The following is a 20,850-nucleotide window of genomic DNA, read 5'->3' as shown; positions in this document are numbered from 1 at the left end:
TTCATCAAAAGGGTGATTTTTACCCATGTTCACCAGCTGTTTCTTCATGATCGTGGTTCTTCAGTTTTTGCTGGTAACAAAACCACAAGCTTTAAATCCAGATCTTTGGGCTTAGATCTAGAAGAGGCTGTGAGGATGGGTGGAGTTGTACATCTACATTGCATCAACCTGGGGATCTGGAAGCAGCAGTGGGGGCAAAATCTACCCTTGCCCTCGTGTTTGCCTGTTTGCCCTGTTTCAAATGTGAAAGGCCGGCTCTGCCTGAGAAGTTGCATTGTCTTGACAAATGGGTCTTTCTCTGGCTGAAAGAAAGTGGCTCTTTCTCTGCCACTGAGTGTTTGAGATGTTAACATGGGCACATTGTCACCACTGCCCAGAGTGAGGCCACTGGCTGCTTGCATGTGGACTACCCTACAGCAGTGTGACAGCTGCCCCACCTCCCCCACTACACCAAACAGGATCTGAGTACATTTTGCCCCTTCCAAATTAGTTTTCACACGTCTTGGAATATATATACAGATACTTTTTCTGATACTTTTCAGAATATTGTTTTAAAACCAAACAAAATATATTTTCTACCTTTAAATCTCTCAGCAACTTTGTAGGTGAAGTTATTTCTTATTGATTTTATTTTGGTGTCACGGTATTCATACTGATTTTTAAAGAATTATGGTCTGTGTGTATGAGCGTGTGTCATCCTTGCTAGTCCATGTCAGAGAAAACAGCAGTAAATGTTACTGCACCTGGGGGCTGCAATAATTTGTCCTTTTGACATTGACTTAATTTTGCACATTTTTCAGGAAGCTGAAATTGAATGAGCACCATGATATACACCAAAAATCTCTTTTAGCTAAGTTCCCTCTATCAGGAACAACAAAAATGTGTTAATATGATGACTAATGTGGAGCACCCCAAACTAATACCTAGTTAAGATTTCAAACCATAACAAGTCTAGAATAAGTCATTTTTTAGATAAGTGCTTATGCATCTGGCAGTAGAATTTTGTCTTAAGTAAGCAGTGTTAAAAATAAAGTAGTAATGGTTTTAGAGGTGAACTGTGAAAGTGAGAATCCACATTCATCTTATAAAAGAATGTGTTTAGTTTCATTAGGATTTTTGCTTAGGTACTGAAGTAATGCATACGTACATTTTGAAAGCATTTGAAGCTGGAGCCTGAGCAAAGCCTTATAGAGATACCAAACCCATCCTGTTTTCAAATTCAGTTCTGTTTCATGTCACAGAAAAGTTTCTAATAGAGGCACAGTAATTGACCAGTAATTGCAATTTCCTATGTCATTATTTTGAAGTGTAAGACAAAATTCAATATAATTCTTTTCTTTTTCTCTTTCTTTTTTTTTTTTTTTTTTTTTTTTTTTTTTTTTTTTTTTTGTCTTTTATTAACCAGTTAATTTAGGTGATGGGATAGAATACAGTCAGCAGAAGCGTGAAAATGTTGGAGTTCTCATTCAAGAGACACTGGAACTCTTTGAACGCTACGGTGGAGAACATGCTTATATAAACATTAAATACATGATCCCCACTTATTGGTCGTGCATTTAAACTGAATTATATTAAATGGGATGATTCCACCTGTGCTCTAAAAAAACTGTATCTGACTCTGTATGGCATCTTGTTAGTCATGCTTTATTTTCTCTACAGCTGCTAAAATAGTGGCTTCTGGGGCATTGGAGTGTTAGCACTATTGTGAACAAGGCTTTCCAATACATAAATAGTGTCTGTTCCTTTGATTACAATGGTGTACTGTGCTTGTTTGTTCCCTGAAAGAATCACTCCTTTATAACAGAGCTGACTTGAACAGGAATCTGAGTTAAACCTTCACTTGTGTAGACAATAAAACTATAATTTTCATACGCGATTCAGCAATTGCTGTTCTGTGTCCGCTTGCCCTGAGGGTGATGTCAGAGGCTGTAACAAGAAGAGTTTATGCTGACTGCTTAATAGGTGTTTGTCATGGAAGAGAAACACCAGTTCAGCAATGCCTCTCTAGCAGCTGTGCTGAATAATGTGCACTGACATACAATAAAACTGTTGAATGTATATACCAATTGCAGAAGGAAAATTTATATTTTCCATTATAAAGCACTGTCATTAAATTAATCAAGGTTTCTTACACACTCCTGTTCTCAGCTTCCAGGTGTTTACTCATGGAACTTGGGTTTCTCTTGGTGAACATAAGGCACAAACACAGTTATGAAGAAAAGAAGCCCAGAAAAAAACCTGAATAAATCAGATGGAAGATACAGCATACATAAAGTATTGGTTCCTAGTGACACTAGGTAAACACAGAATGTACACATACATTTTTAAAGGGCACTTGGTATTTTTGTAACTGCAAGGTTGCTATTGCTTTTCTGTTGTTATTATTATGGTGTGTATGTGTGCAAACAATGCAGCTATTGTTGTAGGAATCCCTTACAATTTCCTACTCAGTTAGTTTCTCCCTGTGTACCCATAACACAGAACTGATACAAACATGGATTTAAGCAAAGCTATTGAGATTGACTTTATTGCTTTTTAAGCATTTCTATGGAATAAACCTACCAAAAAAAAAAAAAAAAAAGCAATCTGACGATTCTCAAGGACAACCATTTAAAATTATTGAGTCAGCTCAAAACAAACCAGAGATATGAACTTTGCCTAAAAACATGACATTTTAAAAAGTACTTTAAAAGACTTTGGGCTCATCTGGCTTTTATTCTGGTTTCTGGAGCTCTTCAAATGTATGCAAGTTGCACTTTCAAGCATTTCACTGTAACTGTTAAGAGCCTGAAATGCACTCTTTGATGTTAGACACATGAGACTTTTTCCAAGTGCTTATCCATATCCATATTCACACCTTAAAAGTCTTGCCCGAGTGAGAGACACAGCCCTGCTCTCTGGGAAGCCTGCTGGAAGTGTGGGAAGCACCTTCCCACCTGCTGAAACTTTGAGTCATATCTGTCATTAGATTGACATTAGAACTTGCCTTTTCCTGTTCTGTGGCATCTTCAGCCTGAGGATTTCCTTTTACTTTCTTCTCATTCCTGTAAATGGAAAAAAGTGAAGATTTTTACTCTTCCCACCTCTTTGAGGAGCTGCACCTTCAAGTGATGCCACCAGCCACGAGCCCTCATCAGCCCCTGGTTTAGGCATGGCTGCTGGAGGTGTGCTTCTTTCCCAGGCTCCATAGGCCTTTCTTTTCTGTTTGTTTTTTTGGTTCTTCCTGAGTTTTGTTTTACAGTTTTTCCAGGGCTACCCTCAAGTCCCTGCAGTTTAGACAAGGTCTGTCCTCTGTCCAACATACACTGTGATGGATAAACATGTACAAAACTCTGCCTCATCTCTAGGGTATCTACAAATCTTTCACCTCCCAGGCAGAAAGGGAGGTGAAGTCTGGCTCTAGGCTCATGCTTTTGTAATCTCAAGAGCTTTGTCTTCAAACCTGGCAGCACAGAGCTTAGCAGGATACTGCAGGGGGGCATAGGCCACGTCGTCTTCTCCAAAAATGCCTTTCTACATAGCCACCCTGTCACTATCCACACAGCCTTCACTTACAGCTTCTCCCCATTTGCCTTGCATTGTCCCTGGCACCAATGAGCCATACTTTTTCATTTGCTGACATCTATGGATTTGGTAACTGTGGCATTGCAGGTTTCCCATGAGTACAGACTGTGCTGGAAGACTGCAGCTCAGAGGGAGCTGAGTTATTCAGCTCAGAAACAAACCAAGCCCTTCATAAAAGGAGAATTCCCAGGCCACCTTTCACTCCTCAGCTATTTGTATTCTTTCCTTAAGAGAAGTCCAGTACTGCTCTTTGCCTGAGATCAAAAAGCTCCTCAATAGCTGGCTTCAGTTCCCCTGACGCTGGGCTCCAGCCACAGAGCTGCTCACAGAAGGGACAGTGAGGGAAAGGCTTCTCAGCCCTGGATTTTCCCCATCCCATCACTCCTCTGCATTCCCAACAGCTCTGCTGAGGATGAGAAGTTTCAGGTGCCTCACCAGCCTTTTTAATTCTGTTCCCCAACACCCTCTTTTGCATCCCTTCCCCTTCAGCTCACCTAGGACAAGACTGCTGACTGACAAAGACACACCAGGGAAAATGGGTACCTTGTGAAGCTGCAGACTTGGCCAGGCCTGATGGCCTCAGACTTGTGCTCTTTCTTGAAGATTTCTTTCACAATACATTGGTTCAACAAGGGGTGACCTTATGGCAAACCATAAGGGCAATAGAGGTCATACATATTCACATCAGGAAAAATAAGTTTTATAGAAAAGTGCTTTTATTTGCATGGTCAGGATGGGAACATTAGCCTTCATCATACTATTCCTATGCCTGGTCCATTGATTTAAAAGTGAACATTCTCCCATAACCTTATTATTTCTCAGAGCTGGACTGATAAAAAGAAGCATGATAAAACCCACAGGTTGGTAATTTAGGAACACTGAAAATTAAACTACTTTAAGATGTCATTTTGCTAAGTCAAACTGTAGGCCTTCCAACCTTGACAATGTCCCTTTAAGCATGATCAGCAGCATATTTATAGGCAATTACAGCACTGCTCAGAGCACTTTATAAAGCACAAGATCAAGGACTCAGGTGCTTAAGCATACAAGTAATACTATGTCATTCAATATACTGCTTAGATGTCTTACTATGCCGAAAAAAAAACAGAATTATGGTTAAAAAATAGTAACTGCCTCTCTTTTGACCAGATCATGGTCACTGATGCTAGGGGAAAGCCAATCAACACTTTTTAATTGTAATCAATTAAAAGGTACCCTGGGCCAGGTGTTTCAAGGGGTATAAATTAAGTAGCACTATTAAGGCTAATTTGGCTTTACAGAAGTGATGTGGTTTGTGTCTTACTCTGGGGTCTTTTGCTGCTTTCTCCTTAGTGATGGTAAGGTAAGGAGCATCAGTGAGCAAATGTGTGGAAGTTAAGTTTAAGTGCTGGTTTTCTGAAACTACATGTTTTAAATATCTCCAGTTTATCTCAATAAACATGTTAGGTTGGCTGGCAACTGTTTAGCTTGAAGAATAAAAAGCATGTGGTAATGTTAGGGGGAGAAAATGTACTTGTGGCCGCCTTGTGTCATGTGTGATCATGAAAACAAGCATAAAATAAAATATTTTTGATGATTCCTCCCCAAAGCTGTATAAGGGAACTCTGTAACAGGTGTCAGAGTTTAGGGAACTCTGGAACTTTGTGAATGCTGTCAGGTGCTACAGAGCAGTCACTGTGCAAGTTATTGATCCACTGAATGCTCTGAGTTGCCCATGTGAAGGGGGGCAGGGGCAGGGGTGGCTGTGGCTCCTGCCCAGCTTGGGCTGGGGCTGCCCGTGGGCTCCTGCAGAGGGGCAGAGCCTGGCTGAGGACAGAGCAAGCTGCTGCCAGCACTGGTGGCAGGGAGCCGGAGCCAGGCTTCTCACTGGTAGCTTTCCAGTGTTTCAAAGAGATGGAGCTGCCAAAAAAGTTTGAAAAGAGTCTCCCAGGAGTCAAATACAAAAAGGGCTATGGGAAGTTGTAAGTGGGAGGGAAGGTATGGGACCCTAGCTGGGAGGGTGTTTGTGTGTGGAGTGCAGGGAGGTGTAGCTGCAGCCAAGCAGGGCAAAAATAAAAAGTTAGAGCAGACACTATGTGCTTTCCTAATCCTGTCTGGAGACCCTCTGACTTCCAGAAAAGCACTCTCCAGTCTGAGGGGCTCTGCAGGCAATGGGGCACGTCACATTTTTCCACTCATCTGTAACATCCTGTGTTTTCTGCCCTAAATAAAAGCAGTGATGTTTGTGGCAACTCTATATAAAGCCTGTCTGCTTGCAACCTCTCAGAGCTGCTTTGTGCCTCCTGGAGACCGGGAGAGGAGGGTTTATGCCCTGGCAGGACAAGAAGTTCCCTGCACTGGCCCCATAATCCTTCCGGCATGTGAGGGGAGGGAAGGGGAATGTGTGTGGTGGGGCATATCTTAGCTGTTCTTGTTCTTGCCTAGCGAATCCAGCCTGGGTATGTCTGTGGGGCTCCTTGCTGAGAGCTCTCCCCTCCTTGGACAGTGTGTGGTGGCTTCTGGAGAGGTGGGTGGAAGCCTGCTTGAGCAGAGACAGCAAACTGCAGCCTCAGGCAGGAAAAAGTATGTTTCTTGCAGAGCAGGCAGTCAGCTTTGTGCTTCATGTCCCGTTTGTGATGCCGCAAATCAAGAAATTTTTTTTACCAATGTCACTCAGGAGTTGAGCAGCACTTGCAAACCCCTGGCTCATAACCCCTTGTGCTCTTGGTGTGGGCTGTGTGCAGCAGGACAGGGTCAGCGTGCCTGGAGTGGGTGACACTGCTCCCCTCTCTGGGCTTCCCCATTAGCAGCAGAAGCACCTAATCTTGATCACCCTGCTGTGGCACTTGCCCTGAGTGCCCTTCCTCAAGGAGAAAGAAGAGGGCTGCTCAGATTTTTTTTTTTTTTTTTTTTTTGGCCAACAGAGCCCCCTCACATAAAGCAAAAGCCTTAAGCTACAGAAGAATGGAAACCCTCATGGAAGAGAAAGCTCAGGGCACAGCCGTGTTGGCAAGGCTGTGGCCAGGGGCATTTTTGGGACTGTGCCCTCTCTGCTGCTGCTCTGGGTGCCCATGCACAGGAGCCCTCTGTATTTGCTATGGTCTGCTGACCCTAGCTGCTGGGGGTGTGGGGTGAGAGGGGATGAAATGGGAAGTAATCCTAGTGCTTTTCAAATACTGAAAGAAGTTAAATCCCAGCCTCCTTACTCTGCCTTGGTGAAGGTGGGTTAATGCATGGAGGTAATAGGAAGAAAGGGCGCACGTAAACAGAGCACCATGTTTTAGATCTTGTATCGCTGTCTTAAGAAAAGAGTATGACATACCCTTAATTTATTAAATGGTCTCAGCAATCCAAACTTCCTGTGTTTATCTGCATCAGCACAATTCATTTGGAAAAAAAAAAATAAAATCAAAGGTTAAGGCTGTTGGAGGGCAGAATGGGATCAGCTACGTACTAGCCTGCTGTTGTAGCTTGCTCTGTGGCAGTGGGAACTTGTTGCTTGTGGACCTGCACCTCTTCTGCTTCTGTAGCCATATGATGCACAACTTGGTAGAAATTAATTTAGACTGCCATACTTCATGTGACTGCAGGTAAGTGCATGGATGCTTTTGGTAGCATACTCCTCTGCAAAAAGCATTGCAGCCACTGCAGCTCTGTGACTGCCACAGAGTCGTTCTGGCCTTGCATGAAATCACATTGCACTCTGATATGGGCATAGTGATCAAAGAAACCCTGTACACAAACTCCTCAAAACGCATCAGAAATCTCAAGGAGGTCTCCACATCACAAGCACAGCCTGTCAACAACATCTATAGTAGTGCAGGATGATGAAGCACACTGGGTATAGGCAGGGAAAATTAATGTCTGATATAAAGCATCTACCTCAGGTTGCATATTATCGGGTTAATCAGGGGACCTGGCTTTAAATGTGTGGTCCATCCAGTTTTTGTATCAAATTTCAGTTTCTGTTTTCTGGGTGTAACTCCTAAGCCCTTCCCTAAGGAGCAATTACTGAAAAGCACCTTGGCTTACCTAACTCTAGCCCTAGAAGCAGGGAATGATATCCCTGCCTCTGGCCATCTCCATCTTGTGCATTAGTCTCATTACTTCATTTTCATGTGTTTTTGCTTCCCGCTTCTCCTGGGTCCCTGCGGTGCTGTGCCGAGCTGGAAGAGATGCTGAGGGAGCTGGGTGGGTAGGGGGGAAGCTGATGAGAAAAGACCAGGAGTCAGCAGCTATTCCGGCAAAGGCTTTTCCTTGACAGTTTATGTTTTGGAAAATGTGAGTTTTGGGGAACTTGCATCTCTTTCTCCCAATACACTGCATTATGGAGGAAGAGAATGGAGGAGGACTTATTCCAGAGATGTTTTGCCTCAGCTACTGCCCAGGGAGCAGCTCTGGGGTGGAAAACATTAGCTCTGCTGCAGGTGGGTGACAGGAATGAGAGCAAATGGTGGGAAGCTCTTGGCTTCCCACCTTTTGCTCTCATTGTGAGCACTTAGTGGCTGCATTTGTTGAGCTTTTTGGACCCCTGCAGCTGCACATCCCAACCCCCTGCCTCTCTGGGCTACCATTTGCTACAACCTGGGTTCTTTCTGTGGCTGGGAGTTTTCTGGGTTTTCTTTGGCAGAGCCCTTCTAGGCTCTGCTCCTGAGGAGGGCCAGACAGTTGCCCCACTGCTGTGATATGACGCAGCCTGGGACTTCTCCCCTCAATTCCTATATGACTTCCAAGGCCTGCTTGGAGCTGCTGATGTTGCTGGGAAGGCAGCATGTGTTCAACAGGTGTCTTCTCCTCTAGGCGCTGCCCTCTCTGCCCCAGTGTACTCATGGCAACATCCTGCCTTGCTGGATGGGATGGTGTCACCATCAGAGCCAGGATATCACCAGGCATCATGGTGCTGAGCCTGGCTCCTCCTAGCCAGTAGCACAACCTGCTGAGCCTCTTTTCCCGCATGGGCTGTTGGTGGTGTTTTCCCAAGCTGGAGAAAGCCTGTTCCCCATCACATGCTGAGCGAGGGACTCTGAGGTGGGTGGTCTGCAATGCTCCACCTCTTTGGAAAGCAACTAAATCCTTCCAGGGGTAGGGGGAAGAATAGAATCTAGCAGAAATAGAACTTAAACCACTACTCTAAACCCAAAGATTAGTAATCTCCCTCAAAATGCTCTTAGTACAGGGAGGGGAGATACCTGGATGCCTTCATTCAGCCCCACATTTCACAGTGTGACTTATTCCTCAGCTATTTACTGGAAGAACTCCATGCCTGACACTTTTTTTGCTAATACTGAATCATCTATGTCTGTTACAAAGGAAGAAATTGCTACTGCACTGCCTCAAGAATCAAAGTAAAGGGAACATCTGCTCTAAACTTCTTGCATCTGATTATTGCTTGCTATGTATTATTACTTACAGTAGTAATGTGACTAAATTAAAGCTTTCTTTTCTTGTGTGTGCTTTTATGCATTGCTTTGCAATGAAATGTGTGGCTTGCTTCAAATCAACCTACAGCTAAAACTATGTCTGCATAGAGCTGAGCCCACATGTACTTACATGCAATTAAGGGCACAATTGGAGCATTCTGAAAGATTGCCTTTAAAAGGCCTTTTGTTCACTCCCCCATAGGGGCTGGGTGTTATAAGCACGTTAAAATGTAACATTAAGGGGGAAAAAAACCCTCTGTGAGGAATTCTGTAGAGGCACAGCTATGTTTTCTGTAGCTTGGCAGCTGTCTGTATTCAAAGGCTGGGGAATGACTGGCGTTGTGAGGGTGATGATAATTTTGATAGGAATCCCCCGCATCACAAGAATGTTCCTAATGAAGGAGGAAAAGCCCACCAGAAACATTCCAGTGCTGTGAACCTGCAGGCAGCCAAAGCCAGCATCTGAGCTGCTCTGCACAAACAGCAGCAAATCCAGCTGCTTCTGCAGAAGGAAGAGTTAGTGGTTATTTTTCTTTTCCTGCCTTTCTGAAGTGCATGTGGTCTTACCAATGAGCTTAATTGATTGAAAAAGTATCTGAAAAATAAAGCTCTTGAACTTGTATGCCTAGAAACCTACCAGCATCACGTGCATAGCAAAGGCCACGTATCTCACAAAATACCACAACATTTCACAAAGGAGGTTTAAGAGCTCCAATTGAATAAAGCTTTCTCTGTGAAATATTGTTATGGATCTACAAAGCAGTTAAACCCTCCTTGGGAAAAAAAAAGTGTACATCTCTCACAGTGCAGTGGCAGCAGTGTAACTACCACTGCGGCCTCATTAATAAGGGTTTTAGTCTTTATCAGCAGAAGGAAAAAAATAAATCCTCTTCACAGGAAAGAAATTTAAGTTAGTAAGTTCTGACCATTTGCTTTTAAGTTCTGTGTGTGTGTGTGTATATATATATATAAATCTGCGTAACAGTGCTCTGGCCTTCTTTAAGGGATGGATTCTTTTACTTAAATCCAGTAATGAAAATAACAGGGCCTAAACTAACTTGATAAGGCTGTTTTCTATCAATAATTTTGCCACTGACATAGTGCAGGATTGATTTTTGTGGTTTGTGTTATAGCAGCTTTTAATTATCAGACAATTTTGGTACCACATGAGGTAGGAAAAATGGGCAGTTGCAAACTGCAGTGTTTTTCCATACATATTATAGTGGTGGATTTTTTCTCTTTAAAGAAAGAAATATAATATTCCTCTGTTTTCAGTGGGGTTTTTTAAAACCTTTTACTCATTGAGCATTTTTTGGCTTCTTGAGAAGATAGTTGCATTGCTCTGCTAAACAGCTTCCCTTCATACCCACAAATGTTTTCAGCTCTTTAATACTATTGTGCAGAATTGCACTGTATTTGCATGTCTCCCATATTGCTATAATTAAGTTTGGGGAATGGAGATGGATAGTGTGTTGAGTGTGTGATTGGTTTCTCCACAGCCCTCACTCAGGGCTGTTTTCTATAATTTGATCAATAGAAGGCAGTTGTACAAACAGCAATTTTTAATTTCCAATTTGAGTTTCAAGTTTCTCATGAAAATTTAATTTTTTTTTTTACTATATAAAGCAATTTCATTTGCTTTGCCTGAGACATTTCGTGGCAATTGTTTCCCTCTCGTTCCTGTGAAACCATGGCACTGACCATGGCCCTCCTGGGCTGCCTGGTCCATGCAGACACGTGCACCTGCCATCCTGAAGGCTTTGGGGAAGCTACTCTTCCCTCATAAACATTCCAAAATAGACCTTGAAGGGCAGATGCTCTCACTGGCATGCAGAAATGTCTACAAACCTGGCTGAGAGTAGGGTGAAACAAGCTGTGTGCTGTCCCACCTTGGAGCTGGCCTTATAAACCAAGGATGCGAGATGCCCTCAAAGCTGTGGCCTCCAAGAAGGTCAGTGAAAGAACCTTTCCCAGTGCCCATGGATGCGTTTAGTGGCCACCTCACCCAGCTGTGCGCAGCCCTGGTGGTGGTCGGGCACCTGCCAAGTCCAGCCCTGCAGCACCTACCAGCCTGCTCCTGGCAAAAACAGATGCTCACTGTGCCCAGTGTGCACTGAGCTGCCAAAGTCTCCACACATCTGCTTCCTTCCTGCCACAACAGATGGTTGCTACAGCCGAGAAAAGCAGCTGGTAATTGGCATCAGCTGGGCTTGGTGGTTGGGAGGAGGAGGATGAAGCAGCAGCAGGGCACGGGGTTGAACACAGTGATATTTTTTACAAGGGAGATGCCTGTGCTGCTTCTTTGCACTAGCTTTGCTCCAGGCAAGGACAGGAATGATGGATGTGCTGCAAATACAGGGAGACCAGGAAAGAGCTGTGACTGTTCACTTCTAATGCTCAGCAAAGGGCCTCTCTCTTGCTATTCGTCAGTGGATGTGGAGGAACTTTATGGTGGGCAGGGAAGGCCACCACAAGCCCTCTTCCTGGGGGTTGCTGTCTCCCCCGGGTCAGCCAGCTGAAACCCAAAGTGCTGCCGTGCAGTCCAAAGTGCTGCTGTTTCTGCTTTTAGCTGAGCAAACTGCAGTCACACAGAAAATGTGTGCTGGAGCAGAGGGTGAAACCCAGTCACTTGCTCTAACAACTGCTGATGCCATTCTGGTGCCAGACCTCCTCCTTGCCTCAGTCTCAATGAGAGTGAAATGGGGAAGCAGGGCTGTGTGACTGCTCTGGTTTCAGTTCAGCACGGACAGAACAGGCTGTAGCTGCACAGAGCCACAATTGCTGCTAAATATTGCCCATTTTAGCCTTCAGATTGGCCTTAATAAAGTCAAAGGGACTATTCATAGAAAAAGAAGAGCAGGAGCTGGTTCCTGCGCTTACCTTAAACTTATGTTGTTGCTTTAGAGTTGGTTGTGTGGGGGTTTTCTCCAGTACAGATTTTCTTCTACCCCAAGCAGTGCTTTAGAAGCACCATATTTGCATGTAACCATATTTCCATGTTGTAGCTGTGGGGTCTTTTCAGTTGTCTTCTTCATGTTCCTCTGGTTTGTGCAATTTTAATCTGTTTTACTCATTAGATCCTAACCTGCAGTTTTCTATTTAAATTACTTTCTACAGAAAATGTCAGGGAGCTGGGGAGCTCTGTCTCTTACATGATGTTGTGATTTGATAAAAAAGTAGTGTGCACCTTTCTTTAAGCACTGGCTGAGGTTAAAATCTGTGATTCTTACCTATTTCTTTAAGACCTTACACAAAACTGCTACTATCAGACAATAATAAGAATCATGAAATTTCTATGAAAGGAATTTCTTTTTTATTATGAACTTTACACCTCTTCACTTATTTCAGTAAATGCCCAATAAAAGTGCAATAAATCCAATACTGTAAGTGCACATATAGAGGGTTTGCACTCCGGGCTTTGCAGCTGTCTGGCTTTCCTGCTGCATGCAGTACCCAGCCTTCTGTGGTGCCAAGGGCTGCTTTTGGGACCTTCCCAACACAGGCTTGGAAAAAACCCACTTTGCCTGCAGCACGTGCTGCCCACTTGATGCCATGCTTGAGAGAGGGAGGAAAATAACCAGCAGTGGCTGATGCCCAAAGGCAGATGGGAAGGGAGTGGGGCCAGGTCTGCACCCCTGGGAGGGAGAGGGGAGGAAGGGAGTGAGGGCTGTGCTCCCTTTCCAACAGGAAGGGGCTGAGAGCTTTGGTGTGTGGTACTCTGGTTAGTACCACAGGTAAATGTAGAATTTGTGAAAGAAATTCAATTGGAGGGGAAAGGCAACCAAACTTTGTGTCAGCAGCTGCTTGTACTGAAACAGGCAATAGCCTTGAAACTTGAATTTAACAGGGAAAAATTAAACTGTATGTTTATGCTTTACTCATTTTCCCCTATAAAACCCAATACAAATAGTAAAAATGGGAAAAAACCCAAACAAACAAACAAGCCAACAGATAAATGAAGGTTGAAGCAAGCTGAAAATAACTCTTCTGTAAGACTGACTGTAACCTTGCATTTGTGATACCCCTCTCAGTGAAGGGAAGGATGTGAGGGAGGTAGGGAGATGGTAGGAACCACCTCAGCAGCCCGTTTCTGCAAGAGCCAATTTGTGTCAGTACCTTCCCAACTGGCACAATTGCTTCTGCCAAAATTTCCTGAGTACAGAGACAGTTTTCCCTCCAGTCCCAGCTGGAAGAATAGACTCTCCTGAACAAGATTAATAGGTCAAACCCCAATTTTTAAATCTCATACAGGTACCCAAATATGACCACTTGCAGGCTTTGCTTGCTGAGCTGAGAGTGTGAGGCAGGGTGGGATGTGCTGGAGAGATAATCCTGTTTGGATGTGGACATCCTGTGTCTATCTAATGAGAGCTCAGCCTACGGGGCAAGCCCTGCCATAATATTTCCCCTAATAACCAGAGACTGAGTCCCAGGTTGTATTCTGAGATTTTTGTCTCTGGCTTTTCTTCCAGAAAAATGAAACCTACCTGTTAAGGTCAAAAGGCAGAGTCCTCTTCTCTTACCCATCCTGTTTTGTGTTCTCCACTGCCTCACTCACACTGATTTATAGCTATGTACAGGAAAGCAAAATCAGCCTTCCTTGCTGGTTACATTATTTTTTTAATTTTTTTTTTTAGCTCAGTCCTATGTTTGTTTGAATTTTGATCATATTCTCCTTGAGCCCAATGGTGACCTACTGCTGCTGACTAAGTGAATAATTACAGCAGCATTTTGGATGCCAGAGAAGCAGCAGTGTGTTCTGCTGGAAAGGTGGTTGGTGCATAAACCCTGTATGCTGGGCTTTGTCCCCCCATCTAATGGTCTGTTTGGGCTCCAGGTGGAAAGTTCTCCTGTGGACAACTTCATAGTGCTGAAAGAGAAATATACAGCTATTGTTTCAAGGGATGGATCCAAGCTGACTTGCAGCTGGACAAAAATGTCTCAACAAATTATGCCTTGATGAATGGTCTCCCTCCCAGGCCACCAAGAGGCAGCGGAAATAAACTGTTCTCCCAGCAAGTGCTTCCTTAGATCTGGTCACCTGGTCCCAGCCTGTCTCCTCCTCTTCTCTCTGTGATATTTAGCTCAGCACAGTGGCACATGCTCAGAAATGCCTCTGGGAAGGGACAGAGCCCTCAACAAGCAGCAGAAATGGAGCTGAGCTCCTCAGAAATTAAGGTTTGCAGGCAACATGAGCATAGGAAGAAGTGCTCAATATCATAGGGCTGATGGAGTGAGAGGAGGAAAGTGAAAAAAACTAATGAGAAAAGGAGTAAATATTCTAGAAGACCTGTAGTGTATGGGAAGCAAAAGGTAGCAGGGGAAGAAGGTCAAGGCAGGGAAGATTGGTGGTGGGAAAGGAGAAGTAAAAGAAGGAGTGAAATGCAAATTAACTAAAGAGCAGAGAAAAATACATTCCCTGTAGTAGGTGGACATGGGTGACTGAGGAGGAGGAAAAACTCCTATGCTTTCATTGCTGTAATAGGAGGATGTGGCTGCTAGATCTGCTCAAACAGTAGTTGGGAGCTGCCCACATGCTTCTCCAGCAGGTCCTGATCCTGAGTATGTACTGTTAGACACCACAGTGCTGAAAAGACACTAAGTGCTTACAGTTGTGATACAAGACAAATAGACACTTATTCCTGCGTAGTAAAGAGAATACTGCTTAAATATTTGTGTTTCAGTTTACGGTAGTTTACTGGTGTTAAAGCATCCAAAACAGGCTCACAAAAAAAAGAAAAAAATCCACATTTTCAAGCTATAAATTATTCTGGTTGATTTTCTTTTTTCCCATTCTAGACAAAAATAATCATTTGACAACCGGCTCCCTCAAACAATGCAGCTCCTGATAGTCTCATTAGAAACTGACATATTCTCTCACATGTTGAACAAAACTACTGAGAACGTAGTAATTGATCATTCATAGATGCAGACTGGTAGCTAATAGCATCCTCACTTACCTTGTAAACACTGAGCAGAGTTAAAATAAATTCAGGATGTATGCATGCGGAAAAGTCAATTACAGCTGCATCAGAGATGAACCAAAAATGGAAGCATTCAGAAGTGCTAGTGGAAAATCCAAATAATGACCCTTCGTAGATGTCAGCCTGAGAGGATAACACATGCTCTGTAAATACATGTAATTCTGTCCGAGTAGGTGTACCATACAACTGGGTGCTGAAGCAAAGCACCCAGTAAGAAAGCTTCTCCCAGTGTGGCCTCAGGACCTGTGTGACGTTTCCTTTTCTAGACACGTCGGCACTTCAGTCTCCATTGTATAACTGGTAAAGTAAACCAATGCAACTACTGGATAGGAAAGACAGATGAAGGTGGATGTGCCCCTGTTTATCTACTGGGGCTGTCAAGGCTTCCAGGGCCCACTTCAACAAGGAAATATTTTTAAAGTCCACATTTTAAAAGTATTAAAAAAACCCCAAACAGGTAAAAAAAGTCTGTTTACACCTTGTGAATACCTTAGGGTGTGCTGGATGCTTCAAGTCACTGACATTTTGGAAACTAGCCCTTTGAATTTGTCATGCTTGACCTGTGGTTGCCGCTTTGCATGGGGCAGCAGCATGTACATGGTGCTGGTGTGTTACATGTGCACAGCCCCAGGTGGCCAGGCAAAACAGGAGAGCTATTACAAGCACTGCAGTGCATGGAAATGGCAATTTTATGGATAATACTATGTGGTGATTTATTAAAAGCTGTGATTCTCCAGCAGCTTTTATTGTATCATCATAAACCAACACTCCAGTATAGTGCATTAAACCGGGTAGTTCTGTTGGCTCTTCACCAGGGCTGACAAAACTATATGTAAGATTGCATAAGCTGATAAGCTGAAAGTGCCGTCAGTCTAAGTGTATCATTAAGAGAGGAGAAAAAGCCACATGATCAGCACAGTGTGGGTGTTCTCAGGGCAAGGGAAGCCACTACAGAAGGGTGAATCCTGCTGTTCGCTACATCAGTCAGGGACGGTGGCTTGCAGGCCTGGGGTGACTCTACTTCAGCACCAGTGACAATAATGGCAGAAATTGTCTCTCTGGGTTTAACCATTAGGGCAGGTAATTGGAGCTCATTGGTTCCTGCCCCTGCTCCCCTGCTAACTTGCTGCAGGACATTTGGGTTGCAGCTTGACCTCTTTATGCTCTAATTTTCCCTTCAATAGCATGTGAATATTAGCTGTTTTGTTGAGGTGCTGTGATGCTCTGTTAAATGAGGGAGCATGTGGGTATGGGGTATGCAGCATTATTAGGATGTATACAACTCTACGTTTTGGGAAACATTTATATTCCACCTCTTAAATATCTTTTGCGAATGGAACTTGCAAAAAAGCAGGGCAAGCACTGCTAACACAGCTTTGCCACACACTGTCAAGTGCTTATAAACTCTATTTATAGCTACAGTTAAAGATTCAGATATGCAAGCACTCCATTAAAAGACCAAATTAATGAGCCCTTAGAGAAAATATCTCACAAAGCCTTTTGAGCTTGTAACTGCTCAGTTGTTCAGGGCTTCTTGCTTGTTAACATTCATAAAATATAAATACTGTCTAGTAAACACCAGCAGTTTGTGGATCACAATGACTTACCTCCCCAGCAGTGCTGCGAGGGGCAAGGGGAGAGGCAGCGGCGGCGCCACTGGGGTGGCCGAGCTCCGCCGCAGGCTGCCGGGCTGCGCATGTCGCTCACCCGCCGCCTTATCTGGGGCCCGTCTTTGCTCTGCAGAGCTGAGTGGCAGATTGACTCGCAGGTCACTATCTGTGAGTATAATTTCAGAGGGAACAATCAAACCTATTAGCTGAGAGTGGCAGAGCTGGGCCTCCTCGCAGCCGCAGCTCCTGAGCGTGGCAAGTATTTGGAGCAAAATCTAATAGATAAAAATCACAGGAGATTTTTTCTTTTTCCTTCGACATAAGCTAGCTGATGAGAAGTGTCATTTGAAAGAGAAAAAAGTTGCTATATTTGATTTGCCATTATTTCCCCGTTGTCCCTTCCTGTCTGTGATTATACAGTTCCCATTTTCTCTTCTTTGTCTCTCACAGATTCCATATTTTAGGTTGTGACAGATGCTCTTGCTTAAATGTTTTTGATATATGTTTTATCTGAAATTGTTTTATCAAGTTTGCATTGTGTAAACAAAAATCGCTGGAGCCCATTTAAGAAAAATTGTCTGTAACCTTTAATATTGCATTTCCATCCATCCACAAGTCACAAAGCGCTTGAGCAGTACAGAAGGCCATTTCTGTGTTTATACCTGGCTCTCAGCAACCTGCAGAAGCTGAGGTAGGGCAAGATCAAGTAACTTCTTGGATGCTACTTGCTGGCCCGTGTTAGCAACCAATCTCTGTCCTTGTCTTTGTGCTTTCGGTCCTGTAGCCTGTCAAACAGAAGGTGCTCTCCTGGAAGGAATAATTCTGCTCACAAAATGAAAAATAAGGACAGCAGGCTTTAAAAAGCTTCAGGGCAGTTCTTACTGTTCAAATGTGTCATTGATTTCAATAGTGCATTAGCAGGCTTGTTAAGCAGGATCTAAAGTGCTTAGCTTTATTTTATGGTGATGAGTACCTGATTGTTCAAAATATTAGCATCTTATTGTAACAGCAAACTGGCTCGTGCCATAAACTGCCCGGTGCTGAGACTGCTGTGCCATTACTGAGTGCCTGATAAAACAGGGTCATTTGCAATCAATTGGTGATGTAGGAAGGCAGGGCTGTGACACTTCCTGCTGCTCTCCTCATTAATTTCCATTTATCTGCCTAGCTCTGTCTGTTGACAGAGCATTGCTGTCTGTCCCATGTCCTGTGCACAGGCTCCTGCTGAATTCCTCCCCCTGAGCCCCACTGCATTTCTGTCCATCTGTGGGTGAGACTCACATTGACTGTGCCAATAACCTGGGACACAGCAAGTAAAATTCTGTGGCCCAAGGGGTGTATTGCTATTCTGGGAGATCTGGGTGGACTTCCCCTGGCCCGGCATGGGAAGCTGGTCCTATGTGCAGCAATCTGGTGGCCAGCAGAGTCTGTATATCAGCCAGTCAGATGGACATCTCCGTGTCAGGCAAATCTTGACTCCACTGACTGTGCTGACTGACCCCCACTAACTAAAAGGGAGCATGATCCAATCCCCAGGAACAAGCCACCAGGAACAGGCAGTACCCTGACTTCAGGGTTTTGGTCAGCCAGCATAGCCAGCCCTGACCCTTCGCACCTGCAGGCACAGCCAGGGTAGGCTTTTCCTTCAGGCCATTTTGGTAGAGATAACACACCTCTTTAGGGAGTGAGCAGGAGAGCAAAGGCTGGGGAAAAGGTGGAGAGGTGTGGAGGAGATTGGTTTTGTAACCCATCATCATTTTGTATCTGGGTTTGCAGAAATGGCCCTGTGGGGCTTCAGCAGGGGAAGTATGAGGGTCAGCAGTTCTTATGGTCTTCCAGGAGCAGCTGGCAATGGAGCCGGGGCCTGGGGACTTGGGCCTTACCACAGCGACTGCCTTTCTCATCCTCTGGGGACTGAGCATTCCAGAGGTTCATCTCTTCATTTTTTGCATCTGTGTAGGAAGCAAATTCCCACCACTGAGGAATTAAATACTTTAAACCACTCCAAAGCAAATGGGTCATACCCGTGTTCTGCATGCTCTTGGTGGGAAAACAAAGCAAGATGTACCAATCCTTGCTATCAGAAGCGATGCTGGCTGCAGGCTGGCCCAGGCTTTAGCTGGGTTAAGTACATTTATGTTAAGCTTCTGTGTAAAAGCAAAAGGGAAAATGAGAGCGAATTATGTGGGCAGGTGGAATGAACAAATTGGTGTTGGCGGAGGCGGGACTTGTGTGTGGGACAAAGGGGCTGGAAAGTGTTAAAAAATAGGAAGCTTCTCAGAGGAAAGCAGCTGGGCTTCTGAGAACAACAACAAAAAACACCTAATAATTTACAGAATTAAGAAAATACTTTTATTTTCAACTGAATTAGAGTAAAGCACTTAAGTTCATTCACAAATATGAATCTTAACTTTTGTGCCCTGGTTTCCCTCTCCATATAATGTAAGTAATAGCACTTTCTTTACTCACAGGGTGGTGTGAAAACAAGTTCATTCATTTCTGGGAAGTATTTGTGCTATATGGGAAGTATAGCAAAGACTATGAATATACAGCTAAAGCTGTGGGCTGGCATTGAGGCACTTGGCATCTCCCCAGATATGCCATGTATCATACAAAAAAGCCAGGAGAGGAGGGTACGAAAACACAGGCCAAACTTAATGAGTTCTGAAATCAGGAACATATGAATCCCCAAAATTAGAAGTGCAAAAGCTTTGAACTCTCAGAAAACACCCAGAGTTCTCCACACTTCTCAGAACACTGAGAGGGGCATATGTTTTCTTAAAAAAACAGCAAAAGGCAGTGAAGAGGTAGGATGCAGTGGGGAAATACTCAAAGATATAGTCCATGGAAATCAAGAAATCTGTATACCATTGAGGAATAGTTGTCCTTCTTGGAATAGGGACAACCACTGTGATTGACTGGGGAAACAAAATGAGCAATAAAGAGAGAAGAATATGAGAATTATAAATCAGCAGGGTCAGTGCTGCAGGAACAGGCAGAAGAGCTGATTGTGAAAGAATGCAAGAAAATGATCCAAAAAGCTGAGACAGAAAAAGAAGGGAAAAGATGTGAACATGATAAAAGTTTTTATAAATTTGCTGTGTAGGAAGCTGCAGGGCAGCTGGGGATACAGCCATCATCTTCCTGAGCAACAGGATGGCTACCTTGACTAAAAGGGGAATATTGCCTGGAAAATGAATTATTACTTGTACCTCTGTCTTCAGTAGGGAGAGATGTGAAGTCTGTCACAGTTTCTAGACATTTTCCAAGGACAGGAAAAAAAAAAAATCATTAACTCTAAAGGTTACCAGGAAATCAAACAATTGACTGAACCCACCTAGATAAAGAACTATTTAAAAATTGAGTTGTTTATACCCCAGGTTTATCCTAAAAAATAAATGTCAAAGGAATGAAATAATCCAGGAAACTTAAGCTGGCTATGGGAGAGGTACCAGAGAAACTGAGAGGAGACATGGCTGCATCCCAGACTTTTAAAAGGAAGTAACAGAGGAAGAATTGTCTATCAGCTTCAGGGAGCACTTAAGACAGCTGATTATCATTACTAGAAAAGCAGATCAAACTGGACACCAATTATTTTACTTCATTAAATAAAAGAAGAAAAAATGTGTTAAGAGGAATAAAAGATTAATTTTAGCATCCGCAGATTTCAAGAGTACAAGGATTCAGGGCCCTATGAGACGCCACTGAGTAAGATGGGAGATATGGGACTGAGTTTCTTGATGTCAGGCTTGATTACTGAATCCAGGTGATAAATATGTAGCAGTTACTTAGGGTAGGTGGATAAGGGAGTGACATGCTTATATATTGAACTCTCTTAGCACTGTACAGTTGTCACTTGGAAGAAACAGCACAAGGAAGCAAAGACATCAAAGAAAGAGGCATGAGGGAGAGTGAAGAGGAAGAAGGCTTTTGGAAGCAGAGAATGTTTGCACTGGTATATGGAATTTAACCTGAAAAAATGTCAAGCTGGGAAAAAGAAAGTCAAGGTAAAGGTGCCTTAAGGAGATAGCTTGGCCAAGTCAGCATAGGAAACATATCTGAGGATAGCAGCCAAGTTTCTGTTTGTGTTCCTTTTTAAGGTTCAGGGAATTAAAGAACTAGGCGTGAATGTTGCAACATCTAATTTTTATGTACTTTGATGGAGTTCATAACCCTAATGCTTGCATTTGCAGTGCTTGAAGAGACAGCTACCCAGCAATGGGCCTCAGAGCTTGTTTCATACTAAGCTGGTGGTTACCCTACAAGAAGTGCTGCAGATCCCCAGTGACACAA

At 43.7% G+C, this 20,850-nt stretch overlaps 1 protein-coding gene and 1 long non-coding RNA gene across 2 annotated transcripts in view; one reads left to right on the top strand and one right to left on the bottom strand.

Annotated features, from left to right (window-relative positions):
- The window catches only part of PACRG (parkin coregulated), a 223,746-nt gene extending 221,165 nt beyond the window's left edge, over positions 1–2,581 (top strand). The window contains exon 9 of the mRNA XM_048296681.1: positions 1,406–2,581. Within this exon, the coding sequence (XP_048152638.1) occupies positions 1,406–1,560 (155 nt within the window). The 3' untranslated portion in view covers positions 1,561–2,581. The remainder of the gene's footprint in view (positions 1–1,405) is intronic.
- Positions 2,582–2,726: 145 nt separating this feature from the next.
- LOC125322703 lies at positions 2,727–20,770 on the bottom strand. The gene is made up of 2 exons (XR_007202183.1): positions 16,555–20,770; positions 2,727–3,044 (listed from the first exon to the last, which is right to left on the bottom strand). It is a non-coding gene; the product is annotated as an uncharacterized LOC125322703 (long non-coding RNA).
- Positions 20,771–20,850: the final 80 nt, after the last annotated feature.

The sequence above is a fragment of the Corvus hawaiiensis genome, chromosome 3 (assembly GCF_020740725.1).
Source record: "Corvus hawaiiensis isolate bCorHaw1 chromosome 3, bCorHaw1.pri.cur, whole genome shotgun sequence".
Classification (NCBI taxonomy): domain Eukaryota; kingdom Metazoa; phylum Chordata; class Aves; order Passeriformes; family Corvidae; genus Corvus; species Corvus hawaiiensis.
Note: the sequence above shows the minus strand (reverse complement) of the source record. Positions and strands in the feature narration are given on the sequence as shown.